The sequence below is a fragment of the Mustela erminea genome, chromosome 10 (assembly GCF_009829155.1).
Source record: "Mustela erminea isolate mMusErm1 chromosome 10, mMusErm1.Pri, whole genome shotgun sequence".
NCBI classification, from domain to species: domain Eukaryota; kingdom Metazoa; phylum Chordata; class Mammalia; order Carnivora; family Mustelidae; genus Mustela; species Mustela erminea.
The window spans coordinates 55,557,286-55,579,787 of NC_045623.1; the positions used below are offsets into that span (position 1 = coordinate 55,557,286).

A 22,502-nucleotide genomic window follows, 5' to 3' on the forward strand; every position below is an offset into this window, starting at 1 on the left:
ATCCTCTGTAGGATAACCTGCCCCACAAATAGTGGGCACTCCATAGATGTTGGTGAACTGTTGGTTGAATGAACCCTTGATGTGACAATCATTTGAGGAGCCAAATACCACATAAATGTTTTATCTGGTTTCCTTTTCCTCTACAGTCTCAGTTCTACATACCACTCACTATTCCCACAAACCCAGCATGTGCTCACGTTACTGGGCCTTTGCATATGTTTTACTTTGCTCACTCTTTCCCCCCTTTGTAAGTGGCAGACTCCTTCCCTGTACAAGGATTCCCCTCAGCCATCACTTCTTCAGCTGTGCCTTCCCCACTGTGAGTGGTCCCCCTCGGTGCTACTTGTGGCTGGCTGCCTTTGCCCGGTCCTAGCACTGCTCAGACTATCTTGCAGTTCCTACAGTTCCTATTTTCTTGTCTGTCTCCTCAATTCACCTGTGAGAAATTTAAGCAAAGACTGGACTTCATTCATCTTAGTAACCTTGGAATTGACCTCTTTATATTTGCTATGATAGAGGTATTCAATACGTATTCATTGGATTAATAATGTGTCATGAATAATTTTACTTTCCCTGTCTTCCTGAGTTCCAAAGAGGCTTTTGTGCAAGGAGACATGGAACGAGGGGACCTTAAAATGTTTGGGCATCTCGACTTTCTTCATAGTGGCTACTCGCAGCACCCGTTTCTCGCAACGACTTCTTGAAAATGACACAAATTACATAAATCCCTTTGTCCCAGGAGTTAATTTGGAAAACCTAGCTCTTATTTCAAGTTGTTAATTCAGATAAGCATCGGTATGGGTAAGCTTTGCAAAGGCAAGAACCACTTATTCCCAAGACCTGGTGCAAAGAGGCTCAACACACCTTAAATGAATGAATGACTTCTGGAAGCTGCATTATTGCTTACAGGGCATGAAGAGTGCCAATGAGAAAGTGTCATGAGTGCCAGAAGAAAATGGCATTGGTTGTCCAGTGGTCCCCAACTTATACAAGAATCATAAGAAGTTATATGCCCGGATTAAAGATGGTGATATTAAAATGAAGGATAATTTGGCCATAGCAGTTAATTTTTTACAGCCTTGAAAAGCACAGTGGAGAAAGAACTGGACTATGAATAAGAAGACAGGAATCCTAATCCTGGCTCTGGCACGTTCCAACTGCATAGCCCGTGGCAACTCACTGAACCTTTCGGTTTCTTCCTCACTTGGGGAAAGCAGGCGGCAACTAACATTTACTGCTAATTTACAATGTGCCAGCTCCTGTGTGAGCACTTGTACATATATTTCCTCACTTACTCTGAGGAAATTTGGCTGGGTTCTTTCCCCTCTGAGTGCTCAAGATTTTATTATTCTCAGCTAATTTAAATCCCATGCCAAAGGACATAAAGCAATGAAAGATATACATTGAAAACAAAATTAAGTGGTTATTAATTCTTTCTCAAAGATTACATGCATGTTGATTAAATTATGCCTCGGAAGAATGTTGATACAGAGATGTTACCTGACTTTCTGATAGCCACTGGTAATTTCTGTAATGTTAGAGGCACAGTTGAATGACGGGGGACACCTCTTTGCTCCCAGCTGCTCTATTCCCTGCTGATCAGACTGAAGAATGGTGGGTGTTCTTACTTGTAAGTGATTTCTCCATCAGCTGAAGCCAGTAAATGCTTTAGGGATGCTTATCTGAATTAACAGCTCTAAATGAAAGCCGTATTTTCAAAATTAACTCCTGGGACTAAAGAAATAATGGGTTTTAATTTGAAGCCAAGAAATACAGGCCCAATCAAGCATCTCTCAATGGAACATTTCATGGAAGTGCAAGGAAATCACCTCAACAGAAACTCAGATTTTTCACCCTTTGGGTGGTAAAGCTCAGGCGGACAATGAACTATTTTTGTGCAGAGCAAAGAGCCAAAAGATAAAGGAAATCTTGACTTATGAGAAGTATAGTTCTATGTGGGAGTCCTTTTCATAAAATAAACCACACTATCCAGATGTCTCAAGAAAACCATTCCAAGGACAGAATTATGGCTTAAATGTTACATTTAGGGCAAGGAGTGGCACCCCTGGAACCCAAGTCAAATACCCCAGAAAGCAACTTGTGAGCTCCACGAATCTTACAGTTTCAGTTGTTAAGACAAATGAATATGTGGGGGAAATGCTCTCAGTATGGTGGACCCATTTTTCTTGTCCTCGGTTTTTTCTTTCTCTCTCTGAGGATACTGATTAGGAATAGGATGGAATGCATTAAATGAACACTCAGTTTTCCAATTTGCCCCTGCTAGGCTGCTTCACTTGTAACTGAAGCCCATCATTCAGTTCTCAGCCTGAGTTAGACAGGCAAGCTCAACTCTAGTAGTACATGTGCCCTGACTTGAACTTGGGTTAGGTGGTATTGGTTTCAAGAAAATACTTGGAATCAATAAGAGGATCAACTCTGTAGAAATATGGGGATGGACTGGAGAAAGATCACCAGATACAATTCCCCTACTGCTGGAGATCTAGTCTGTTTGGTGAGTATGGTTTGGTGTAGACTAAAGGCAATGTAAAGGGCCATGATTTGGAGAGTGGTCCTCAGCCACAGTGTGAAAATGGACTCAGAGTCAGCTCTGTATGTGACAACTGTGGTCTTAGGGTACTCTAGCTCCTGAAGGTTTATGTGTCTCAAAACCCTCAAGGCTGTGGAAAGACCTGATTCTCGAGAAAGTAGCTTGAACTGACATAGCCTATTATTCAACATGGTTAGGCTGAATGCCCCCATAGTTACAGAAAAAGAATATTCAAGTTCTTGCAACACAAAGTAACTGAAAACATCCCCTATCCTTGCCTTGGGGCTGTGCAGTACGATGACCTTGAGTTCTGCTAGACCAAAGGAGCCTTTGAAATGTATCTTTATTAATCTTTCCTCCCTCGTTCCCACCTCCATCATCTCTTGGTCCAGGGCTTTGCTCCAAATATTTTAACATTAAAAAAAATTTATTTATTTATTTATTTTGAGAGAAAGAGAGTTGGGGGAGACACAGAGGCAAAGAGAGAGAAAGAGAGAGTCTCAAGCAGGCTCCACGTTCGGCGAGGAGCCTGAAGCAGGGCTCTATTCCAGGACCCTGAGATCATGACCTGAGCCGAAATCAAGCGTGAGGTGCTTAACTAACTGAGCCACACAAGTGCCCCATTCACTCCTAATACTTAAATTCCTGAAAACACTCTCCTAGCCTATGTCTCTGCCTTTGGGTTCTCTAACCTTCATCTATTCCATAAGTTCTTCCTAAACGACTCTGTTAAAAAACCTTTGGAGCTTTCTTCCCATAACCAAAAAGATGTAATGGGTATAAGAAATGCAAAGATGTGATGTAACAGAAATAGAATATATTGGTCTCTGCCCCCAATTCCTGGCACTGAGCTCCTACAACTCTTGTAACTTCCTAAGTGGTAAGAGCACTGGGAGCATCTTTTGTTCTAATGAGGCAACTCTGGGTAGGCTTCAGGGAGGGGCTGGTCAGCCCTACCTCTCATCCTCCAGAGAGGGGAGAGGGGCTAAAAACAAGAGTTAATAATCGATCGTGTCTATGTGATGAAGCCTCCATAAAATCCCAATAGTATGGGGTTCTGAGAGCTTCGAGGCTGGTGAACAAACATACCTATTCTAGGAGGGTGATCCCCCCCACCCCGTTCCATGCAGACAGAAGCTCCCGTGTTCAGGACCCTCCCAGCTTCATTCTAGGTAGCTCTTCGTCTGGCTGTGCATGTGTGTCTTTATCATGTCCTTTAGTCCCCTGGTAAAGGTAAATGTTTCTCTGAGTTCTGTGAGCCACTCTGGTACATTAATTGAACCTGAGGAGGGGTCTGTGGCAGCTGCGATATGTATGCCATAGGTGAGTAGCACAGGTGATAACCTGAGGGGTGACTGACATCTGAGTGAGATGCAGTCCTGTGGGATGGAGCCTTTAATCTAGGATCTGATGGCATCTCCAGGTAGATAGTGTCAGAACCAAGTTAAATTGTAGGACACCTAGCTGGTGTCCGAGACTTGCTTGTTATTGCAAGAATAGGGGACCTCCACATATTTGGTGACCAGAGTGTCAGAAGTGAAGTGTTTTCTGTTACTCAGGGAGACTCCCAGGGAAGAAAAACACAGGAAGAACTGGGTTTTCCCCTACACAGGAAGAAAACAACCATTTTTCTTTACAAAGTACACTGCAGTGAGAGTCAGGATATCAGGCTTCAGGTCTGATTCTGCCCTTTACCAGCAGTGGTGTGTTCCTATGGAAGTCATTTAATCTCCCTAGGCTTTGTCTCTTCATCCACAGAGTGGGGGCAACAGCACCTGACATACAGAGCATTTATGGTGATTCTAACTGAGATAATGGATGTGAAAACTCCAAAGCGTCACACTGTCCAGATTCAGGAAGACAGATTAACTATCAGTTACAATAGCTCATACTTATGGAGCATCTACAATGGGCTAGATGCTGCTATAAGTGCTCTACAAATATCAACTCATTTCAACCTTAGAGCAACCCATTTTACGGATTAGGAAACTGAGACGTAGAGAAGTTGTACCCAAGTCACTAACTGTCAAGTGGTTGGACTGGGTTATGCAATCAATAGGTAGGGCCCCAGAGGTCCTAGTCTGTAAAGAAAAAAAGGAATCTCTTCTGAAAAAATAATTGTCCCAGTCACTGGGGGTCTTTCTCCAATAATTATTTGTTCAAAAATTTCTATGTGTGATGCATATTCATGCGGCATATGCTACGCTTCAGGCATTATGTTACATCTTGGAAATTCGAGGAGGGTAAATATAATTCTAAAGGGGCCTCTCAAAGGACGTGAGGTCTACTGGTGGGCAGAAAGCCATAAACGGTGTGATGAGGTTGGGAGAGTGCTCTGGGGCCATGGAAGGGCACTCAGCCAGGCTCGGTGGGGTCCGGGGAAGCATACCAGCTGTAAGATACCAGAGATGAGCAGTAAGAGACCAGCAGGATTTAGCCAGACCATCACAGGCAGGTGGAGAGAGACAGTTTAGGAAGAGAGAACAGTGTCCACAATTGGGATGGGAAATAGAACATGCACGAAAAAAATCAGACCACAGTTGTTAGAATGTGATTCCATGTGGCCAGAAACCTGGGCTGATCGTTCACCACCATATGCTCTGGAACTTCCTACTTGAATGCAAGCTTTGAAAGGGCAGAAAACTTGTCTGTTTCAGTCACTATTACATTACTAGTTTCCGGTAAAAGGCAGTGCTGAACAAATATTTGTCAAAAACATACATGAATGTATGGATGACTAGTATATACTAAATAAATTCTTCTTGGGCGAATCATTTAATAAATGAACAAACAGGGCGTATCACTATCAAAGAGGCTGGGCAAGTCTCTAGCTTTGTGTCTACAGCATCAGATATAAACCCAATCAACCATCCATCGCACTAACTTGAGTTGGATCATGAGGTGCCTTGGGTGCCATTCTGAGGTCATTGATACGAGGACCTTCTGAGTCCTGTGATGACCTTTTAAAATGCTGGATAATGAACTGCACAGCACTTAGACTCACAGATGGAAATGATTTTGGAAGAGAAATTTGTGTGGGAATATCGAGTTCAAACTTTTCATTATAAAGATGAGGAGACCAAGGTTCAGCAATATTCATTGAAATGACCAAGGTTATATGGTTATTTGGGGGCAGAGAAGAAGATAACTTCACTCTTATTCACCAAATTATATGAACCTGTTTATACAGTATCAAAAAAAGGCAACTTGGACTTGAACTTTTTGCTACCTTTAATCTTGCATTTGAATCTCTGAGTTCATTAACAGCTATTCCAAAAGGATTTTAGTAGAATTTATGGCTGTTACTGCTAAGTATTCATACTTTCCAAAGTAGTAAATGTAAACGTCAACAAAAATCCTCGGCTCACTTTCCATTCGTTGAACTCTTTGCTGTCTACTAAGTGTTAAGGATGCAAAGATTCACAAGATTCAGACTAATTTCTAACGTCTTACCAGTTCTAAAATACTACGGTGCTCTATCCTATTTTCAAATTTCATCACGTGTCCTAACTCAGTTTGCAGGCCAAATTTTCATGCGATAGCTTTTGTTGTTGTTGTTGTTGTTGTTCTTTTTAATGTGGCTCAATGTTGTTGCCTTTATGGAAGGGATTCGTTACTCCACAAAACGTCCATACTTACTTGCTGGATGTTCCATGAAGGTTTGTCAGTACAGTAAAGTTGTTTCTCACACTTCGCAAGCTGGCGAGGACCTGGAAGGACAAGGATCCGGATGATTAGGAACAAAGGGAGACGAAGGGCAGGTTCAGAGGCCACACTTAGAAACTGCGCCCAGGGCAGAGGGAGAGAGAGCAAGCCAGGGTCAGCAGAATACATACCTGGGCAAAAGGTGTTACAATCAAGTCATCGCCATGTCTGGTGAAAAGAGAGAAAAGAAACACATAAAAATGAATTTGAATTATAACCAGGAGATATAAGCTGTAATACTAAACCGTATCAGTGTCATCAACACAAATGCTCCACAAGTCCTTCTACCTGGATATAGGGCAGGACTGATCTGGGCATAAATGGGAACCTTAGGAATTTGAAAGAACAAAATACCAGGTTCATGGCTCCTGGGCTTACAGTGACACAGAAAAGCACTTGCAAGTAAGCCTATAACCTCAGGGTACAATCCCATTAAATAGCAGACCTGGTATACTGTAATTCAAAGCGACTTGGTTGCCAGAGCCAGGAAATTCAAAGGGAAAGCTACTCACAAGCACACAGAGTTGGAAAAAATGGCCTAACAGTCTGGATAAAGGTTAACTTTGGATTTCCTGGCTTTTGTTGATTTGAACCACAGCCTTAATGCCATTTAAACACAGATCTCTGTCTGGGAATCCCATTACTTTTTGTTTTTAATATAACTTTTTTTTCTTAAAGTACCCAAGGAAAAGCTTTCAATGGGAGTGTGCAGACTGAGCCTACTATTACCATCTCTCTCTTGCTCATTTTGTCCCAAAGATCTGTTTAAGCCGTATGTAGTGTTATGCAAATCTGTACTTAGGAATAGTCAAAAGGATGCTTTCAGAAATGCACTCTTTCTCAGGCACATACTTCAGTAAATCTACCTAAGCCCACGTTCAGCAAGCTGTCCATAAAGTCCTTAGAAGACACAGTGTCCTTAGCGGCAGTCATAAAATCAGGCCAACTTACTATCTGTGAGTCAAGACCGCTGCATAGAAGTTGGTTGACAATGAGCTTCCTTTACTGTCTGATCTTCTCTGTCCTCACGATCACCATACATAAATGGTGCCTTACTGGTTAATAACGTGAGCACAACAAATGATTATTAGGCACCTGCCCTGTATCATCATATGGGATGCAGAGACGCAGTGCTGAACAATACTTCTGTCCATGTAGGCCTCTTCCCTAACACAGGCTTTTACTTTGGGGTCTTATTTAATATAATACTTTGCCTTCTACCTTGGTCTTTAGCTAGAAGTTCCCCTCTAATGCACTCTAGTCAAGTTCTTGTGCAACTACATTGTACAGTGACTACAAAAAGAACACTGATGAACATTCTTTGGATGATGACCCTATGTCAGGCCCCACACTAGCACTTTATGCATATTATCTCATTTAATTCTTATAACAAGGCTTAAGGCAGGTACCTTTACTATTCCCATTTTAAAGATGACATCAAGGCTAGGAGAAGTTAAGCCACTACTTAACTAGCACATGATAAGTAGAAGAGCTAAGATTGTCTGAGTCCAAAAATCCGTGTTTTTAACCACTATATTACCTATTTTATGATGACCCTGCATAGGTGGCAGATTGAATTATACAGAACCCATGACCCACCTCTTCACCGCCCCCCCAACTGCAGCATTCTAGGGGAGACAGAAAAAATATTCAAAACACTGCAACAGATACAGAATGAGAAATACAAACACTTAATGGGGAAATTTAATGGGGTGTAAAGGAGAGGTAATAATTACAAATTAGAGGAAGTAGGGCAAGCTTGACTGAATGACTGGTTTTGAGATGAACCTTGAAGGGCAGACTCTAAAAAACAGGGATGGGAGATGCCACCAATGAGAGAAATGGCAAGAACAAAGGCACTGAAATGGGAAAATATAGAACATGCTCCCTGAGATGGTTGGTGGCTCTTTGGGAAGAGCTGAACCCATTAACTGGAGATGTTTCTAGAGGATAAGATTGGAAGGTCCCCCCACGGATAAGATTGGAAGGTCCCCCACACTCATCTTAAGCGTGGTATGGACCACGGTCGTGGAAGTGGTGCTTCCACACTCCTTAACTCATACACTTCCTTAACTCACATGGAAGAAAGGAACTAGTGAAGGTTTTGAGTGAGTCAGGCAAGCAGAAAAGTGCTTTAGAAAGTAAAATGCCATGGACACCAAGAGACTGGAGAGAGAACAGAACGAAGAAGAATGGTTAGGGGGATAAAGCCGTCATTCAGATGAGAAGAAATCGGTGAGGCACAGGAAGAAACAGGAAAAGACAATTTGAAGAGACCTTAAAGGGTCTTGCCAAGGACTCAGCATTTAATTGGCTCAGAGATCATAGAGAAATACTACTTCAGTTTAAAAAAGGGGTGTGTGGGAAAATAGTGAAGTCATGAGCAAAAACAAGAAAGTAAGGAGAACATGGGGGAGGAGATGTGTCTCTTTCCCACAAGCTGAATTTTAAAATCCTCTCTCATATCCCAGTGGAGACATCAAGCAGGAAGACTGAAATATGGGAACTGGAGTTATACATTTCAGAGTTACCTACAACAGTGGGGGAAAGTTAAAGCAATGGCAGGGAGTGGCTTCTGGAGGTGGGGGAATATAGAGAAAGGGAGCCCAAGAAAGAGCCTCAGGGTTCCTGGAGAAAAGCCAAAGGAGAGACAGAAGAAGGTGCTGAGAGGAGCAGTTGTGATAAATGCAGGGTGTGAACTGTACGGTCAGCTGCTCCTTCCCAAGCCATTTTCTTGAGATGGACTTTACATGGCCGAACAGCTTGCTATTTGTTCAGATTTTGCCTATGAAGTTCACACTGTTCATAAGACATCGCGGTGAGGTGGGGGACATAAGGTAATAGAATTAAGAGTTAACAGGTCATCTAAAGCTCCTGGATTTTGGGAGTCTAAATAGCCAATAAAAGCTCAAAACATAAACAGATCTTATGCATTTGTAGTAGCTGAAGCTGATGAACTGTTGCATGAACGGGGAGTTACTAAAATGGTACAAAGTAATGATTAAAGGGAAGTAAACACTAAAGGGGTACCATCTCAGCATGACTTCATCATCATGGAAATTCCAGAGTGTAGGAAAGCAGAATATTCAGAAGCAAGAGATGGACTTGTGGGTCCCCAACGTTGGTTCCCTTAAAGGATCTGAATGGCAAAAGCTCATGCTGTACATCAGGTAGTAGCTGCTAGAGGAAAGGATCTGACAATTTATAGGTAATTTATACCCAGTAGAGGAAAGAAACAAAACAAAATTCCTATCTGAGTGCAGCCAGATTATTTATGAAACTATTTTAAAAATTTTAATCATAATTTGATATATTGATGATTAGAGTAACATGACATGGAAATAACAAAATTAATTATGATTAATTGTGAAAACTGATGTCCTTCATTTCCCAGACCACTAGAGAGGGCAACGCGGGATGTTCAGAACCAGGGCACGTGCGACATCTAGTGACAGAACCAGCACATTACAAGAACTTCAAGTGAGGGTAGGTCTGCACTGAACAGTGAAATGGTTTTCTGGAAAGCAAAAAGGCTACTTCCTTCAGCTCTACCCCCTGGGTTCCATTAATTTGGTCTTTCCTTGTGTCATACCTACACACGGAATTTTCCTTAGACATTGGTTTTAGTCCCTCTTACAGAGAGACATACACTCCTGTAAACAAGAGCAGAGATTTTGGAGTCCAGAGAACATTAGTTTGTTCCTATTGCACAATTACTAGCTATGGGACATTAGGCAACCTCTCTAGGCCTCAATTTCTTTATCTGTAAACTGGGGTGTTGTAAGAATTAAATGAGTTATTATATATGTACAACTCTTACAACAATGCTTGGCACATAAAGGCATTTACTCATTTGTTATAGTTATTCTTATTAGTAGTAGGTATCATTATTATGATAATTAAAGAATTGCATGTCTATCTTCCCCACTGGTGAGAACTTTTTGGGGAGAGTCATATCTGCCCCTTATTGCAGTCAAGAGAATGAATAATGTACCTTATAGTTTACAAAGCATTTTCACATTCATTATTTCATGGGATAAGAGAATGTTCTTTTTTTTTTTTTTTAAAGATTTTATTTATTTACTTGACACACAGAGATCACAAGTAGGCAGAGAGGCAGGCAGAGAGGAAGGGAAGCAGGCTTCCCACTGAGCAGAGAGCCCCATGCGGGGCTAGATCCCAGGATTCTGGGATTATGACCTGAGCCGAAAGCAGAGGCTTTAAACCACTGAGCCACCCAGGCGCCCCAAGAGAATGTTCTTGACCCTAAAATGTGGCGCAACCAGTTATTTTTTTGGTCAAGCCTGAAACCTCCCCCCACAGTCAGCCACCAGACCCTGCTTATGCTAACTTGCAAATATTTATTAATTTTTAATAATCTCACTGGATCTGCTCTAATATAGTTCCCTACCCTCTATTATTTGGATTACCAAAGCAGTCTTCCACTTGGCTCTTGGGCACCAGTCTTAAGGATTGTCCACTGTACAAGCCACTCTTCACTGTAATTAGAACTATCTTCCAGAAACATTCACCGGATTATGTATTTTCCTGCTTAAAAACCTTTAGTCGTTTCCCACTGATTTCCTTCAGCAGAAAGACCAACTCCTTTGGAGAGGCGCTTCCTGACGAGGTTCCTGCTCACTCCTCCAGCCTTGCCTCCCACCACCTCGTCATCCACTCACGTTCTCTGCCTCAGCTGCCCTGAGCTGAGCTTTCCCACAACTAGAAAGTAGTGAGCACAGGGCCCTTCTGCCTGCATAAGCCTCCGCCTGGCTAGCTCTTCCAGCTTAGCTCTAACTGCTCAAAGTGGCCTATCGCTTGCCTGGCCAGACCTTCCAAAGTCCTCTGCAAACCCTTCTGTGACTGCCCTTCTTCAAAGATATCAAAATTGCCTATAGAAAAAAAAAATGCCTATAGAGACTAATCTTTTAGCTCCCCTGAAGACACAGGAAATGTCTTATTTGTTAGCACGTCCTTAAATTTAAATTTGAAAGTCTTTGTTAAAAGAAAGAATGAATATGGTCCTCATAACAGCTGCAAAGGTAGGTAGAACAGAGATTAGTATCATTATTTTTATTTTTCATCTTCATTTTGAGTCTGTATTTATACTAAACATCCATATGATTTACTCATCCACACTCCCTGGATCGAAGCCTTGGTTACCCATTTATTAGGCATGTTACTTAACTTCTGTAAGCATCAATGTCTTTGTTTTTAAGACACAAAAATTATAGTACCAACTAAAGTAACATTATGGGAATTAAATGAGTTAACAGATGTAAAGTACTTTAAATAGTACCTAGCACAGAGGAAATGCACTTTTATTTTATGTGCACTTTTATTTACAGATAATTTAGACACTAAAAGACATTCAATGCCAATGTCATGACATTAGTAAGTGTCATGGCTGTAGGTCTAACTCAAGTCTTAAACACCACATTGTACTTTTTTGGTACCCCATTAATAAACTGGTCTTAAATTTAAATAAGCAGTTATTAATGCTTTTCTTCTTCATCCTTAGGTCTTATCTCCCTTGGGTGCTCTCTCTGGAGACCACTTAGTTCTCACACAAATGGTGGCTTTAAACAGCTCTCTGCCTATACAGGGCTTTGCAAATGGGGTGACCAAACGAAGGAAATACGGCTCTTCCTTCCCCGTGGATTTGCAGATGTATTGTCAAAACTCCACAGTTTTGAGTAATGTAACTGGTCTCACCAGTTTCCAGTACTTTATGTTCCCATTGGGAAATCTGTACCTCAGTGTACAAAGGCATTACGTTAGAGATGACTACAACACAGGAACAAAAAAGAAATCAGCAGAGTATTGCCACATCTAGGAAAGCATCCGAAATTTCCTCAGGGGACCCAATGATGATCTTGTTTTCATTACTAGAAAGCCTTATTTCAATATCTCTCTTGTCGTTAAAAATTAAAGCCAATTTTCTATTCACATTTTTACTCCTAATATCTTCTCACTCATTCTCCCTGCCTATGTTTCCTCTTACTCTTCTGAAAGTGTTCAGATGAGAAATGTGGAAAAGCCAGTGTTGTCCCTACCACTGGGGTTTACTACAGACAGAGGAATTAGGCAAGCTTTCCTGCATAAATCCGTGAGGGCGCCATGTTGAACATGAGGAGCTCCTGGGCAGGGAGCATCTCGTAGCCCCCACCCAATGGCCTTCATGTCAAGACTTGACCTATCATTGTCCTTCTTTTCCTTGGCTCCATAGGTAGAAGGCAGGAAAAGCAGGGAGAGGCTTGGGGGTTTCTGTTCTTCTATTCATTTCAATTCACTCTGAAGAGTAATAATCAGGTGAAATATTTTAGACAGCATTACTTCAGTTAAGTTCAAGCTACTTATATGAAACTGGACTTTTCAACGTGGTCCTGATAAAATGAAATACCGGAAAAATCTGGATATTATTCAAACTCCTCTTCTTGTTGTATTGAGAAATATAAATTTCTAAACTGACAAATATGTAAAAGTTTTACATAATGCTGAAACATTTGCAAAATAAAAAATCATGCCATTTTTATTCCCTCAAAGATTTTGATAGATTCTATGCTCAGTATCTTTAATAGGGTGATTTTACGTCACCCACTGTGTTTTTTGGGAAGGGCTGTCCTTTAATATGAAAGTGTGTCCTTTCTACATTTTTTTCTTTTAATTCTAAGAAGTTTTTTCTTAAAAAAAAAAAAAAGACATTGAGAATGATACTAGATAACTTACACATACAATCCTTACTTGCCTATATTTAAAGTTGGCAACACTACGTAGGTTCTAAGTTAGAGGGAAATTTTTGCTGGTTGGTTAAACTGAAAAAAAAGATAAACGGTGACTGCTAGGGACCCTACCTGCAGAGTCATTTAGAATTAGATCTCTCTTTTTAGAGCTATAGAATAAGTTGGACTGTCATCTCTAAGGTCTCTTCAGGTTCAAAATTCTTCATAACTTTTGGTTCTTTAAAAAAAAAATCTTCAGAGTTTAATCTGAAATTCAGTTGGAACATTCTGGAAAGCCTCAGAATGCCCCCGAGACTCATTATGCTGTTTGACAAGAGTCCAGGGGAACTGTGAGCTGCCTTCCAAAGCCAGTCTTTGACCTGTCAGACGCTATGTGAATGGAGCTCTAATGACCGTCAGCTCATCCCACCTTCATGCTCTCCACCTATGACGTCTAAAGAGGTGCTTCTGGGCAAAAGAGGAAATTCCAGGTAGACTCCGCCAAGACCCCATGCCAACCTTGGTCAGAAACATCCTCGGTTCTCCAGGATCTGCAGCAAAGTGGTTACCTCTCCTCCCACCTCAGGGAGGAGACTGAACTCATCTGTTTTGACTCTGAACTCATCTGTTTTCTACCAGCTGGTAGAGATTCTACTTCACGGTTTGAAGAACACAGGCAAATCGAATAGAAAAGGTTCACCTATGGTCCGACTCCGCCACATCAAGGGATACAGCATATGGCACAGAGTCATGGGATGGGGGCAGTTTTGTCAGTCTCTCAGAGGCTCTCTTTCATGACCTGTACAGTGGAGATAATGGTGGGACCCACCTGACAGGACTGTTGTGAAGATGAAAAGAAATAACACACATGTCAGGGCCACTGGCCCTGGGGTAAGCACTCATTCAGTGTTTCCTTCCACTCTGTAGTAGAGTTACGTGGGTGTGCCTCTTATATTTCTTATTAACTGTAACATCCCTGAGAGCATGCAACCTTTCTGAGAATATCTGTTTTTAACTCCTCTGCGATCTTTCTACTGTTTTGTTAGTCTTTCATCCCCAGAGTGTGGCACATAGGAAAGATTCAGGAAGTATTTGCCAAATGAAGGAAGAACACATGAATTTTGGCCCACCCGATGATTGAGGTATTTTAGTCCAGGGGTACATCTGTTAGAATTTGTTGGTAGAAATGCCCTGGGGAACCTTTCTCACTGGTAGCTTTAAAATGTCCCCTGCTCCTTTCATAAGAGGGTGACCCTGTTTAGCTTCTTTTCCAACAGCACAAGGGAGCCCAGTGGAAATTTCCAGGCTGGAGACTTTAGGGAGCTACCAATATTTTTATAACATACAATGTTAAAAACAATTGTACGTCTGCCCAGAAACCTTTTAAGGCATGCATTCCAGGATCCAACTTTATTTGGTTTCAGAAATTTGATAAATGAGTAATACAACCCCATCATTGTTCTTTTAAAAATGAGAGATCTATAATTAATAGCAGCAAAACAAAACCATCAGCTGTGTTTCACAGGGCATGGAGTGTGTTGTGTCTCACCAAGGAGCCGGCAACAAGTGGGCATTGAGTTAAGGTTCCAGAGAAGGGATGCAGACACATGGCTGGATGACAGCTTATTAAATGTATAATGTGTCTCACCAAGCAAAGACCCCTGAGAAAGGGGGCCTGTCCCCAGCTACTGTTTTTCTTTCTCACCATAGCCTCATGCAAACGGCACATGCTGTGGAAAATTCAAGTAGGATTTGCAAAAGGTGTTAAGGTTCTCAACCCATAAATGATTCAACAGGTCAGGAAATGAGGCTGAATGACAATTAAAAAAAATATATATTGGTAACAGATGAAAAAGTGTACACTGTGCCTGAGACTCGTATGCCCTTGGGGACCCCAGCTACATTTTTCTCCTGCTGTCGAGCACTAATTTCTTGAAGGATCATCAGTGTCTTCTCTGCTCAAGTTAATTTGTCTCCTCCTGCCTTCCCCCGGGTGAGAGGGGAAGAGCCGTTGCCGCCGCTGGGACGGGTTAAAGATGAGGTAAGCGCGAGACGGGAGGCCACCCAGGGCTCATACTTACTGCTCACTTGGAAGTGAAGAGTTTCTTGACATCGCCTTTGGTGACAAGTCATAGTCGCTGTCTGATCTGTAGAGAAACGACTCTCTGCGCTGGCTGTGCCCAGGAAAGGTGGCATGGAGCACCAACCCAGAGGAAGAGCTGGCCTGGGGGTCCAGAGGGCTCCGTCCTGGGGAAGGGCCATTTTCCACATCAAAGCTTAAGAGAAAGCAAAAAAAAATGCTGGTCACATAACCCTGGAGGAGGACATCTGACACACATACCTGGAGAACCAACATGTGCCGGGCATCTTACATAAAACTTTCATACTGGACGCAACATTGTAACCTTCCAGACAGCTGTGAGTTGTAGTCATTATTATTCACATTTTGTACCAAGGAAACAGTCCCACAGAAGTCCAGTCATTAGTGAACAGTGGAGGCAGGATTTGAACCCTGGAGCAAAGCCCCATGGCCTTTCAGGGGCAGGAGCAACTTGGACTTACTCAGAATACGAGCCAAACTTAAAATCATTTGGTGCTAATAAGCAACTTTGGAGACAGCATCCAACACAGCTCTAGGTGTCAGACGCTGAGCTATCACTTAATTGAGTCTTGGTAGCTGGGAGGGTTCTTCCTGCCATAAATAAACATCACGATCTCATTAAAGATACAATATGCATATTTCTCAATGTTTCAGGAACAAAGTGCTATCCTGAAAATATTCACTGGCTGATTAGATGCGAGGCCCGGTCAGAGACTTGCTATTCGTACGCAAGTTTAACCACAGAAAATGACTTGATTAATTTGATGATGTCAAATTACCCTGCAAGTAGAGAGAGCTTTATCTCTGGAGGAGGGTATAGCGACTGGCTCTAGCACAGGGGAGCCATTAGGATTTCTAGTCGGTCTGTTCACCCTAGGAAGGTACCTTCAAGCCCAGGTTAGTTGAACACACTCCAACCAATGAACACAATGATGGGAGCATTGGAGATCGCATCTCTTTTCTTCTCTCCCTATCCTGGTTTCACATTTAGGCACTGTGTCCCTCCCATGCTCTCCATCATCCCCTATGCATTTTCCTCCGGTGCACCTTTGCTTTAAACTGCCAGGAACCCTCTTGCCTAACATCTCTCTAAACCATTCAGTGGTTTCCAGCTACAGCTCTGCAGAGAGGTCCTGAAGAAGGTATGAACTTGGGAGTGTTCTCTCCTCCAAGCTAGACCACAAGAGTGGGCTCCCCTCATACTCCTCCAGCGGCCATCATTCATTTCTTCACTCACGGTCTTTTCTTTCACTAGTTTTTACAACCTGCTCTTTTTGGGGGTAAATTTTGCTTATATTTTCCTAGTATACAAATTGCTTTCTGATCTATGATTCTACTTACCCCTCGTAACAATGCTATAAATTGTACAATATGACCACACTCTACATTTGAGGGAGATTAGAGAGATTTTAGATCACTTGTTCAAGGTTACATGCTTGTCCCTTGTCGGTTGAGTACTGGAAGACCCAAGTCTTCCAACTCATTGCTCTACAACCCCAGACTTCTCTAATCACAGCATATCAGAATGGCTTGCTGGCTAACTCAGCGCAGTTTTTCTTCTGAGTTCAAAAGCAATTTGTGTTTGGTAACGTAGAGAATCAGTAAGATTATGAGCAACCTTGACTGTTATCTTGAATGAAGACAGGAGAAGCAGCAGATTACCCTGAAGCTATAGGCTTCTTTGAAACGGGAAATAAGAAATAACAAAATGTAGGGTTATAATGCTTCCCCGGAGACCATTTTGAGAAGCTGCTTTTCAGCCAACCTACAAACACCAGGTGTCTGATAAGAAGCAGCGGGTGAGACTCTCTGGTTAAAAGGACCGGGAAGAGCCACAACAATCCAATACGTATTTGGACTTTCAGGGCCCCCGTGCATGGATTTTCACAGCAGGCTGATGGTCTGGGATGGCGCTGCCTTTCAAAGACGGCAGGCAAGCAGGCAGGTGGGCAATCACTCACACGCACCAGCTTGTATCTCCGCTTGCCTGGAGGTAGAGCTACGCTGTAAGCCAACTACATTGCGGCGGGTGAAAATATCACAAAAGCTGACTTGCAAACTTTCCTTGGGGGAGATCTCTACTAGTAGTTGAGCGAAATAAAGAGCTCCTTTGTGAATAAGGGCTCCTTTGTGCCACCCAGATCTTGTAGAACTGGTAGGTCCTGACGCTGGCTCTGAACTCTTCTTAAGGACAAAGAGGAAAGTTCTTAAAAGGTGAACATGGCCCTATATAAAGCTTAAGAGTGGGCATGAGCTTTGAAGTTTCATGTGCACTCAAGTTTTCACATTTGGGATGGATCTGTTTGGCCTTGATGGATATTACGACACTGAAATACTTTTGTAACCCTTGGCAGCCAGCCGTTGCCCCAGGCCCTCCAAAATTTGCTGGTCTCCCCCGTGAGGCCTAAAGGGTTCGTGCCTGGAACAGCAGGGGCCTCTAGATTTAGTCGTATGGCCTGAGTTCATTTAATTGGTCTGTGCCCATGCAGTAGCGGTCATTAAATATTATGAATGTGTGTTCCTGTGCTAAAACATTAGCAGGGACCAAGTGGGTATGCCGAACAAAGTCTCAGAACTTTTTCCACTGAGAGTTTCCACCAGGCCTCACTCTGCCCCATGTTCTTCTAGAGTCATTCCTCGTGGGCAGAAAGTTTAAATCCACAAGGCATTCCCCTTAAAGTGGATGTCCTAAAGGATTCTGTCCCCAGGGTTTGTATATAAGAAGCTTGTCCTACCGGGTAGGCAGGGACTAGACCAAGACACCAAAACTCTCTCCCTGCTGTTCTCCTTTGTTTTTGTTTTGTTTTTCTTTATTCTTTGCTGTGCCTAAACTCTAAACCCCTAAAGAGCTTGCTGGAATTCAGAAGAAGCCAGTGAAGAATTCGGGTGCAAAGACGCCGTCTCAGTGAGACAAACGGCCTTTCATATTCCCTGGGGCACTGTTTCAAAGCAACCAACACAGATGTACAACTTAGGAACAAACATGAATCACCAACCAGACACCAGCCCCAGTCCCAGCAAAATTAGCGGGCAGACATCACAATACATCCCGCAGATCCAGGGTGGGAGGAGGGGCGTGGGCAAGGGGAAGACGGAGGACAGACTTAACAAGCAAAATGAATAGACCACACAAACTGAAACACAATTAGGGAGAAAATGGAATCTGAAATATCAGAAACAAACACATAAATGGCGATGATTCATTTAGGATGAATTCTGTAGGGTGAGTTTTTTGCGCCTGCCTTAATCAGGACACACATTTCACCTTTTGGCGTTTTTGTATTAAAAATTCATTATAACGGTTTTCTATATTATATAAAACACAGACAACAGGGAAAAAAATACCACTTTTATTAGTTTAGTATGTTGTTTCCTTCTGGATATTTTCCCTCTAGGCTTGGGTTATGATATTTTTTGTACAAGTATTTTCACGTACTGCGGTTTCCGAAATTATCATTTTCCATGCCCTGGCATCTAATGGTTCACCCGGATGCTGTATTGTACTTTCTTTTCTTTCTTTTTTTTTTTTTTTTTTAACTTTCATTTATTTTTTGAAATTTCTTTTCAGCATGCCATACTTTCTTAAGCATTTTCCTTACTGTTGGCATCACACTTAGGATCTTAAAGAACACTGTAGTTGAGATCTTTGAGCCTATGGTTACTGTTATAATTAGAAGAGGTCACTCAGAAGTTTCAGATAGACCAAGTCACTTGTGAGTTTCTGAATATCTCACTGTACTTTTCTGGAAGGGTTTGTCCATATCTAGCAGGTGGACAGAAACAGTACTGCCTTTCTTCTAGGTTCGGAGAAAGTCCCAGAATGGCTGTCTCCTGTCCAGGATTCTTTACACACCCCCCTCCCCCAACAATGATTCCACCTGCCTCTCCCTGTGTTGGCCCAACACCCTGGGCTGAATCAGTTGCTCCTTGTCTAAGACTGAATATTTCAACAACTTTCTCCTGCTTTGTATACAGAGTCTCGCTTCTCAAGGCAGTGGTGGTAGCAGGTGACATGAAGGGTAAGAAGCAGTGCTCCTGGAAACACGAATGCCCTTCTCGTCAGTCTCCGCTAAGTCACTATCTTCAAACTTCTGCTCGGGGCCCCTCCTCCAGGAAGTTTTCTCTGACAGTGCAGCCTGAATTTGATGTAGACAGATGTTCCTCCTCTGGGCTCCCCTCCGCTCCTTGACTGCAATACCGACCACAGCATGTGCCCCTCTCTACTTAATTCTCTATTTGACTTATCCCCACTGGACTCTTACATCCCAGAAAGAAGGGACCCGATATTGACTCACTTTTGTATCCCAGGCATCTGGGTCAGAGCTTTGTAAATAACAACAACAACAACAACAAAAATTCAGCCACACCGATTAAAAAATACTGTGATTCACCGTGAATTTTTTCTCCTTTCCCTTCCTTCTTCCTGTCTGCTTACTCTCATCTCTGTTTCCACTACCATGGGTTGCTGCTGTTTCTTTTAAATGAGTCTATAGAGATATGGCAGTGACTTATTTGATCAGCCTTATAAGGTGATGGTGTAAGAACACAAGGAAAATGAAACAGAACAAAACCAAAGAAAGTAAACTAAAACACACAGCTGTGTTCTCCCTGAATGAAATTGATCTTGCGTAGAAAAATCGCTGCCTTAGATATTCATTTGAGCGGTGACATCTTTACACAAACCCCATCACGAGAAAAGCCCTTGTATGCCACCGTGGTAGCCCTCTTCAAATCTCCTTCTTTTTTAAATAAAAGCAAGAACCTTCTCTGCCCCACACTTTCTCTGCTTGCGGTTTCCATTCTCTAAGAATCCATGCAAAGGCAGCTGTGAAGAGGGAGCCAGCAGATGGCAGAAGACAGCTACCGCTTCCTCCCGAGGCACCTCCCAGCCTCCCGTCGGAGCAGGTGGGGCTGCGTGCCAGTCTCAGAGGGAGAAATGTGACTGAGGCCTTATTCATAAGCCTAGGAGGAAAAATCAGGGATAAAGAACAGAACCGCAAGGTATACATGAAACCTTTTATTAAACTAAGAGAAGCTCTACTTCCAAGAATTCAAGCTAAGCCAGGTGATTGCAGAATTGCCTGCAATTGTTCCCAGGGCGGCTGTTTCCTGACCCCCAATTACCTGCACACACCCCAATTTCTGCAACAAAAACACACAAGGCAACCTCCTAGGGATAATTCGTTTCTGAATCAGAGGAGATTTTTCTGTTTCAACTCAGCCCTTCTCGAGGTGAGTCTCTGGTTTATTCTGAGGGATAGCAGCACCATAAAAATTGTGAACTCTCCAGAAGAGGTTTAAACACACAGGCCTGCGTTGTGGCTCACCACCGTTCGGGGAGAGGGCCCTGCTGTCTCAATTTTGCTTCTCTTTCCTAAAAATTTATTCACTCGAGTATCGCCTACATCCCTCCATTTTTACAACTCAGGATGGCTAATTCTCTTCAAAGTTCCCACTTCGAAGAGGAAAAAACAGGGTCTCCAAAATGTGACACTTCATTTGAAAAATTCTGAAGTGTGATCTCCTTTAATGACACCGAGCAGTCTGGGCCCAGGGAGCTCTCCTCCACGTCCCCGACCCTTCTTGACCCAGAGTCTGCCACGCTGGACTGTACTCCTCTGTTTACTCATCTTTCACTCTACTAAACTTGGACCCTGAAGCAGGGACTGAGCCTAATCTATTTTGTATTCCTGGGGCCTAGATCTGAGTCTCACACCAGAAGACTTAGACCCAGTATTTGTTAAACGAATGAGAGGCAATGAGAGGCGCTCACAGTTTACATTTCTCATCTGGCAAAAAGCTTCTTCTATTTAGATTCAAATCTCTGGCAGGTGAAGGCTTCTGAGAAGTGCCTCGGTGGAGGTGATAGGATTCTCTTCCCCCATTCTTTCCCACCTCCCTGCAGTTCCTGGCGACGGCATCCTGGGAGTTCCGGCTTCCGAGAACTTCTGGGTCTCTGTCTAGAATGGGCGTACGTGGATGGTTGTGGTACATTTGTGAGAAAATGCCATGTTTCTTTAAAGTTCTGTGGGGAAGTATTTCCCTCAATTGGATTCAGAGACTAACATCTTCAAAGGCTTGCTTACGGTTTTGATCAAAATACTTAGATTGGTCATCAGCTCAGTGTGCTATCTGGTCCCTGCAGACGGGGAAGCTGCACAGGGGTGACCCACCTTTATATAATTAATGGCGGCAGGCTGCTGCCAGTCCTAATTTTTAATGAAGGACTCAGCTGTGCAAAATCACAGCCAGCTTGATGTGGAGCCCATGTCCTCGCGGCGGGTAGGCAGCTCTCCTCTGGCCATAGTTACAGCCGAATATTGCAGGTCTGCCCTAAGGATTCAGTTCCAAAGTCTGCGACTTCCCTCCCAGAGACGAAGAAGGAGAACGATGATGTTGGGCTCATCTGAATTCTAGAAGCGGCTTCCCACTGTTTTCTTTTCTTCCTAGGGGCTTTGAAAATTACATTCCTGGCAATAATCCAAAATTGCTTTCCTCACAGAGAGGTTTAACCAGAGGTAGCCGAGTAATGTTAAAGAGCTCTGGGATTCTGAAGATCTGGCTTCTAGTTCCCGCTCTGTGAGGAAATAGCTGGAATGGAACAGAAGACTCCCCGTTCCCTGACTCACACACCTTAGTCTCCCCCACCCCGAAATAAATGAAGAAAAGAATGAGTGGAAGATCTCTGAGGCAACTCTGAGATTAGACATCTGACAGACATTTTGGAGATGGAAGGACTGGTTCTCAAGTGCGGCCTGCTGTGATTTGATATTGTGAATGATCATTCATTCAACTCATTCATTAAGTGCCCACTGTAAAATAAGGCACTGTTTCAGGCCTGAGAACACGGCAATGTGAAAGACAGACAAGGTCCTTGTGGGGAGGGATGGACAATCGATCGATCAAATAAAGTAATATCACATAGTGATAACTACTTTGAGGAAAATAAAACCTAACAGTGTGGGAGAGACAGGTATGGAGAAGAAAGTTTCTTTAGTTTGGGTGGTCAGCAGACCCACTCTATAAACCCCAAAGTGGTCTCCTGGTCTACACCAGGGTACCATCTCCCCCATAATCTTTCCCAGATGGTGTACTGGGATTGAGATCTGATAGAGGTAGTGGAAAGTCTGTCCCTGGGTTCTTTCTGATTTCCATTTCTGCTCCCTTTGTAACCAAAGAATTTGGTGAGATGATACTTGTGTGTGAACTCAGTGCCATCTATTAAGCTAGCTACTTAATTTTCCTCATCACTGCTCCCTTTCTGGGCTGAGTCAGTTGCCCCACTGTCTCACACAGCTATACATGTACTGATATCTATGCATATGTACCACAGCACTTGTCCAGCATGATTGGTAGTGTCCCAGTCTGCCCCCCAAACTGCTGTGTTCCTCAAGGACACAGACCATCTTTTTTCACATTATTTTTA

At 42.9% G+C, this 22,502-nt stretch overlaps 1 protein-coding gene across 4 annotated transcripts in view; it reads right to left on the minus strand.

Annotated features, from left to right (window-relative positions):
- The window catches only part of PDE4B (phosphodiesterase 4B), a 447,018-nt gene that overhangs the window by 106,379 nt on the left and 318,137 nt on the right, over positions 1 to 22,502 (minus strand). For all 4 annotated transcript variants that reach the window (XM_032302838.1, XM_032302839.1, XM_032302836.1 and 1 more), the window contains 3 exons: positions 15,057 to 15,251; positions 6,385 to 6,421; positions 6,188 to 6,258 (listed from right to left, as the gene is read on the minus strand). In XM_032302838.1, the coding sequence (XP_032158729.1) occupies positions 6,188 to 6,258; positions 6,385 to 6,421; positions 15,057 to 15,251 (303 nt within the window). The remainder of the gene's footprint in view (positions 1 to 6,187; positions 6,259 to 6,384; positions 6,422 to 15,056; positions 15,252 to 22,502) is intronic.